Here is a 7,731-nt window from a genome sequence, read left to right as displayed (position 1 = left end):
ATTTAAAGCGGAATTCTAGTCAGTTATAATTTAATTCTTAAAAATCAAATTGAATTCTAGGAATTGAAGTTAATTCAAATAGAATTCTAGATAATTATACTTTAAATCTTGCAATTCAATCTGCATTCTGGGGAATTTATATCAAATCTTAGAATTCTAGTCAATTAATATTTAATTATAGTAAATTAAAATATAATTCTTTGAATTCAAGTCATTTCAAACAAAATTAAATTGATATCAAGCAGAATTCTAGCCAGTTTAAACTTAATTCTTTCATTTAAATTTAATTATAGTAAATTCAAACACAATTCTGGGAATTCAAGTTAATTCAAACAGAATTCTATATATTTAAAGCGGAATTATAGTTAGTTCCAATTTCATTCTTGAAATTTAAAAAGCACTCTAGAAATTAAAGTTAATTCAAACAGAACTTTATTAATTTAATGTCGAATTCTAGTCAATTCTTCTTTAATTCATGAAATTCAAACTAAAGTCTAAGGAATTTTGATCTACTTCTAAAATTCTATTTAATTGAAATTTAATTATTATAAATAATTCAAATATAATTCTAGGAATTTAACTTAATTCAAGGAGAATTCTACTTAGTTGAAGTGGAATTCTAGTCAGTTCCAATTGAATTCTTGCAATTCAAATTGAATTCTAGTTCATTTCAATTTAATTATAGTAAATTCATACAGAATTCCAACAATTTACCTTAATTCAAACAGAATTCTATTTATTTGAAGCGGAATTCTAGTCAGTTCTAATTTGATTTTTGAAATTCAAAAAGGACTCTAGAAATTCAAGTTAAATTTAACAGAATTCTATTGAATTAAAGTGGAATTCTAGTAAGTTCTAATTTAATTCTAAAAATCCAAATTGAATTCTAGGAATGAAAGTTAAATTAAACAGAACTCTATTAATTTAAAGTGGTGTTCTAGTCAATTCTACTTTAATTCTTATAATTAAAATTGAATCCTAGGAAATTTAAATCCAATCATAAAATTCTATTTAATTTTAATTTAATTATAGTAAATTCAAATAGAATTCCGAGAATTCAAGTTAATTCAAATAGAATTCTATTTAATCGGAGTGTATTTCTAGTCAGCTTTAATTTAATTCTTGTAATTTGATTGGAATTCTAGTTATTCAAATGAAAATCTAGTCTTTAAGATAAAATGATAAAAATTCCAATTTATTAAAATAGAACTCTTCTGAATTTAAGTACAATGCGAATTAATTTTTACTTAATTTCTTGCAGCTCAAACTGAATTTTAGTTAATTTAAATCTGATTATAAAATTCTTGATAGTTTATATTTCATTATGGTAAATTCAATTAGAAGTATTCAATTTAAGATAATTCAAGCAGAATTCTATTCAATTTTAACTGAAAAATTATTTAATTTTAAAAAAAATTTATTTAATTTTTGTTAATTCAACTGAAAATTTATCAATTGAAATTGAATTATAGCAATTGAAGTTATTGCGTTATAAATATAAAAACAATCTAGTTAATTTAGATTCAATTAGTTAACTTTATTCTAATTCTAACAATTAAAATATAATTTTAGTCAAATTCAATTTAATTCTAGTTATTTTAAATATAAATCGAAAATTTCAATAGAATTCTTTAATTTTCCAAACTGAATTTGATCTTCAACTGTCCAAACTTCAAATCTAATTTTATCTCTAATCTGGAATTCATGATCAAATCTAGTGCATTGACTGTCGAGGATGAGAAACGTCAGATTGGAAATTTAATTTGCGGTCTTGTTCAGCGAGTCGATTACGGTCGAGATTTCGAGAAACAATTAAATTTCTACGCCGAAGCTAGAGCCGCATTTCCAAATCTCGATTCCGTTCATATACAACTTGTTCAGGTATTTTGAATTAAATAGAAACACAACATTAATTTAATTCTTATTAAAATTTATCGATTTTTTTTTTTTAATTTTAGTGTGTAAATAGATTAGCAGTTGATACAAGAAAAATTGTGAGAGGTCATCACACCAGAAGAACTTCCGCTTTTGTGAGAGCCTGCGCCGCCTTTTGTTTCATCACAATTCCTTCCCTGTCTTCTGTACACACAAGACTTCAATTGTATCTTTTATCCGGACAAGTTTCTCTGCTTAATCAGTGTCTCGGACAGGGTAAAAATCGTTTTTACTAATTTTTATCGAAATTTTCAAATAAAAAAGACGAATTATCAACCGAGAAAAAATTTGTCAATCATAAAAAATATATATATATATATATATATATCCAAAAGTGTTGAATTTTCAAACAAATAGTTCAGTTTTCATTCAAAAAGATAAATTTTTAAGGCCGAAAATTAATTTTCCACCAAATAGATGAATTCTGAATAAAAGACATTTTTTTGCAAATATTTAATTGAATTTTTGACCAAGAAGATGACCTTTTTACCAAAAAAGTCGAGTTTGAATCAAATCAAATAAATTTTCAACTATATTGTTTAAATGAAGGATGTGATGTTAGTCTAAATTTTATTTAATTAATTTCCGGTTTAAAATTTGTTCCTTTTTATATTTTTTTTTTAGCTCAATAGTTAATTATTCTACAAAATTGTTAAATTTTTAACCAAGAAGGTTAATTTTCTAAACCAAAAATTACTTTTAAGTTTGTGTTTTATTCGTCTCTCACATTTTTTCAACATAATAATTTAATTTTTGATCTAGAAAAGATCGATTTGGAACAAAAACTGGAGTAGTTAAATTTGCATTCAAGAGAATTAATTTTCAATAAAAAAAGAGATAATTTTTTCTTAAAATTAATTAAATTTTGTACCAAGTAATTAAATTTTCAGTTAAAGAAGTGAATTTTTAACACGATAGTTCAATTTTCAACAAAAAAGCTTAGTTTTTTACAAAAAAAAAAAATAAATAGTTAAATATTCAGTTAAAAAAAATGTTAACTAAAAAAAACAAACAATTTTCAAGAATATAGTTAAATTTACAACCAAGTAAAGGCATTTTTTTCACAAAAAATATGAGGTTTTAATTAATTAGATTACTCTTCTACAAAAAAAAGACGAGTTTTCAACAAAATAGTTGAATTTTCTAATAAAACAAATTTTTTTTTAACTGAAAATGTAACTTCCAAGAAAATATTCCGTAATTTTAGATTAAAATTCATCACTTTGGTTTAAAATTATTTTTTTTAAGTCAACTATTTGTTTGAAAATTATGTTTTCAGATAAAATTTGTTTTTTTTTTCTAGTTTGAAATCCGCCTGTTACTCTTGAAGATTCGTCGTTTTAATTGAAAATTCATTACTTTGTTTGAAATTGTGATTTTTTTTTCAAACATAGTTTTTTTTTGTCGTTGAAAATTTTTTTACAAATAAAATATAAATATTCTAATTTAATATTCGATCATTATGATTGTAGCTTCATCTCTTTGGTTAAACATTAATTTTTTAACTGCAAACTTAACTATTTATTTTTTGGTTGACAATTTATATTTTTTTTGTTGAAAATTCGTTTTTATTAATAGAAATTACTCTTCTTTATGGAAAATAAGATTTTTAGTTATAAATGTATTAATTTTCTTAAAAATTTGTTTATTTTTTTTTTGCTTGCAAAATGAGTTTTTTAAATGAAAAATTCAACTATTTGGTTAAAAATTGATCTTTTTGTTTGAAAATTAATTTTTTTTTTTTGAAAATCAATCGTCTTGTTTGAAAATTCGTTTTATTTTTGTTGAAAATTTAAGTAACCTAGTTAAATATTCATAATTTTATTTGAAAATTCATCTGTTCGGCTGAAAATTAATTTTTTTTTAATGAAATTTTAACTATTCCATTTTTGATTGAAAATTAATTTCTTTTAACTGAAACTGTAACTGTTTAAATGAATTTTGGAAATTGATCACTCTGTTTGAAAATATGTTGTTTTTTTTTTGCTGGAAAATTAATTTTTTTAGCCGATAATTTAACTATTTCATTTTTGGTTGAAAATTTGTCTTTTTAGTTTAAAAATGATTGATTTTGTTGAACATTCTGACCTTTTTTAATAGCCAATTAACTTTTCTGTTTGAAAATTCAACTATTAGGTTGAAAAATCCATTAAAAATTAAAATATTAGGTTGAAAATGTATGTATTGTGTTAAAAATTAATCTTTTTGGCATACGTTAATCTTCTTGCTTTAAAATTCATCTTTTTATTTGAAAATTCAAAATCCAACTACTTGGTTGAGAATTGGTCTTTTTTAGTGGAATTTTTTTTTCAAAATTCATCTATTTCAGATGAAGATTCATCATTTTAGTTAAAAATTAATAATTTTGGTTGAAAATTGTTTTTTTTTCTGTAGGAAAAATTATTTGTTTTAACTAAAAATTTAACTATTTTATTTTTGGTTGAAAATTTGTCGTTTTTAGTTGAGAATTTAATTATTTGATTGAGAATTTATGCGTTTTGTTCAAAAATTGTTTTTTTTTTTTCGTAGAAGTTAAACTTCTTGGTTGAAAATTCAATTATTCTGTTTAAAAATTAAACATTTTAGGTCAAAATTAACTTTTTGGTTTAAAATTTAACTATTCCAATTGGAACTTTAACAATTTTATTAAAAATTTGTTTTTCTTTGGTTTATAATTAATTTTTTTAACTGAAAATCTAACTATTATATTTAAATATTCCATCATTTTAGTTGAAAATTCATTATTTTAGTTAAAAATTTAGAATTTTGGTTAATAAATGTTTTTTTTTAAATAAATTTTTTAAACTAAAAATTTAACTTTTTTCTTCTCGATTGAAAAATTGTATTTTTTCCTTGAAAATTTGACTATTTGATTAAGAATTCATGCTTTTTGTTGAAAAATATCCTTTTTTGGTAGAAATTAATCTTTTTGGTTGAAAATTCAATTATTCTATTAAAAGATTTGTAATTTTAATTGAAAATTCAGCCGTGCGGTTGAAAATTAATTGTTTAAACTGTAAAATTAAATATTCTTTTTTTGGCTGGAAATGTTCTTTTTTTTTTATTTAAAATTCAGCTCTGTGGTTGAAAGTTTGTGTTATTTAGTTAAACATTAATTTTTTGTTTTGTTTAAAATTCATCTATTTCAGTTGAAGATGCATCATTTCCATTATAAATTTATCAATGTGGTTAAAAATTGTTTTCTTTTTCATGGAAAATTAATTTTTCTAATTGAAAATTTATTAATTATTTCATTTTTGGTTTAAAATGTGTCTTTTTTTGTTAGCAATTTAACTATGTGGTTGAGAATGTATGTAATTTGTTGAAAAATCGTCTGTTTTGGTATAAAATTAATGTTTTTTGTTTGAAAATTAAAATATTTGTTTGACAATTCATCTGTTTTTTTTTTTTTTTTAATTATCCTTTCGTAGAAATTCACATTTTTTATCAAAATGTAATTATTCTATTTAAAAATTCAGTAATTAAAAGGAAAAATTTATCTTTTTGGTTTCAATTTTAGTTATTTTAGTTGAAACTTTAACTACTTTATTTAAAATTTCTTTTTTTTTCTGGTTAAAAATTAATTCTTTATAACTGAAAATGTAACTGTTCCAATTGAATATTCCATAATTTTAGTTGAAAATTTCTCTTTTTTTAGTTGAAAATTCATCTTTTTGGTTGAAAATCTAATTATTGTAATAAAAGATTCATTATTTTAATAAAAAATTTATTTATTCGGTTGAAAATGAATTTTTTTAACTGAAAATTTAATTATTTTATTCTGGATTGAAAATTGGTCTTTTTTAGTTCAAAATTCATCTTGTTCGCTTAAAATTAATTTATTTCAGTTAAAGATTCATCATTTCAGTTGAAAATATATCAATTTGGTTAAAAATTGTTTGTTTTTTTCTTGGGAAATTAATTTTTCTAATTGAAAATTTAACTTTTTCATTTTTGGTCGAAAATTTAACTATTTGGTTCGAAATATAATTATCCTATTTAAAAATTCATCTTTTTGGTTTATATTTTAACTACTCAATTATCAATTATTAATCATTGATCAATTATTTTATTGCATTTAAAAAAAAATTAATTCTTTAAAACTGAAAATGTAAGTATTTCAATTGAATATTCCATCATTTTAGTAGAAAATTTAACTTTTGTGTTTAAAATTGATCTATTGCAATGAAAGTTTCGTTATTTTAGTTGAAAATTTATCACTTTAGTTGAAAAAAAGTTTTCTTTTGTGTGTGTAAAATTAATTTTTTTAAACTGAACAATCAACTATTTCATTTTTGGTTGAAAATATTGCCTTTTTTAGTTAAAAATTCAACTGTTTGGTTGAAAATTCAAGTTTTGTGTTGAAAAATATATATTTTTTTTTGTAAAAAATAATCTTCGTGATTGAAAATTCATCATTTTCAACCATTTTTGGTTAAAAATTGATCTTTCGTAGTTCAAAATTGATCTATGTGGCTGAAGGTTTGTCTTTTTTAGTTGAAAATTCATCATTTTAGTTGCAAATTTATCACTTCAGTTAAGAATTGTTTTTTTTTAATTGAAAAATAATTTTGTTACTGAAAATTTAATTATTTCATTCGTGTCTGAAAATTGGTCTTTTTTAGTTAAAAAATTTAACTATTTGATGGAGAATTCTCTTTTTTTTAGATAGTATTTTTTCGTAGAAACTAATATTTTTGGTTAAATATTCATCTTCTTGGTTGAAAATCCAATTATTCTATCAAAAAACTCGTCATTTTAATTGAAAATTTATTCATTCGGTTGAAAATTAATTTTTTAAACTGAAAATTTAACTATTTTAGTCTTGATTGAAAATGTGTCTTTTTTTAGTTACAACAAATTCCTCTTCTTCATTTAAAATTAATTTATTTCAGATAGAGATTCATCATTTCAGTTGAAAATGTAACTATTTCATTTTTGGTTGAAAATTCAACTATTTGGATAGAAATTTAATTATTCTATTTAAAAATTCATCAATTCTGGGGAAAATTGATCTTTTTGCTTTAAATTTTAACTATTCAATTATTGATTATTAATAATTGGTAATTATTTTATTGATTTTTTTTATAATTAATTCTTTAAAGCTGAAAATGTAACTATTTCAATTGAATATTCCATCACTTTAGTTGAAAAAAGGTTTTTTTGTTTGTATAATTAATTTTTTAAACTGAACATTCAACTATTTAATTTCTGGTTAAAAATTTGTCTTTTTTAGTTGAAAATTTAACTATTTGATTGAGAATTCATTTTTTTAATAGTATATTTTGATGTGAATTAATCTTTTTGGTTGAAAATCCAATCATTCTATTAAAAAATTCATTATTTTAATTGAAAATTCATTCATTCAGTTAAAAATTAGTTTTTAAACTGAAAATTTAACTATTTTAGTAATGAGTTTAAACTGATCTTTTTCAGTTAAAAATTAATTTTTTTCGTTTAAAATTCATCTATTTTATATGGAAATTCATAATTTCAGTTGAAAATGTATCAATTTGGTTCAAAATTGTTGTTTTTTTTTTCTTGAAAAATTAATTTTTCTTATTGAAAATTTAACTATTTCATTTTTGTTTGAAAAGGTGTCTTTTTTAGTTTTAAATTCATTTTTTTGTTTAAAATTCATCTATTTTAGTCGAAAATTCATCATTTCAGTTGAAAATGTATCAATTTGGTTCAAAATTGTTGTTTTTTTTCTTGAAAAATTAATTTTCCTAATTGAAAATTTAACTATTTCATTTTTGGCTGAAAATGTGTATTTTTTAGTTTAAAATTCATTTT

General features: G+C 20.9%; 1 protein-coding gene across 1 annotated transcript in view; it reads left to right on the top strand.

The window, feature by feature from the left end:
- LOC117174526 (VPS35 endosomal protein sorting factor-like) overlaps positions 1 to 7,731 on the top strand; it is a 63,439-nt gene that overhangs the window by 42,924 nt on the left and 12,784 nt on the right. The window contains exons 14-15 of the mRNA XM_033363729.1: positions 1,719 to 1,881; positions 1,959 to 2,151. Coding sequence (XP_033219620.1) covers positions 1,719 to 1,881; positions 1,959 to 2,151 — 356 coding nt within the window. The remainder of the gene's footprint in view (positions 1 to 1,718; positions 1,882 to 1,958; positions 2,152 to 7,731) is intronic.

The sequence above is a fragment of the Belonocnema kinseyi genome, chromosome 1, assembly GCF_010883055.1.
Source record: "Belonocnema kinseyi isolate 2016_QV_RU_SX_M_011 chromosome 1, B_treatae_v1, whole genome shotgun sequence".
Classification (NCBI taxonomy): Eukaryota; Metazoa; Arthropoda; class Insecta; order Hymenoptera; family Cynipidae; genus Belonocnema; species Belonocnema kinseyi.
The sequence above is the reverse complement of the archived record's forward strand: the minus strand, read 5'-3'. Positions and strand labels throughout refer to the sequence as shown.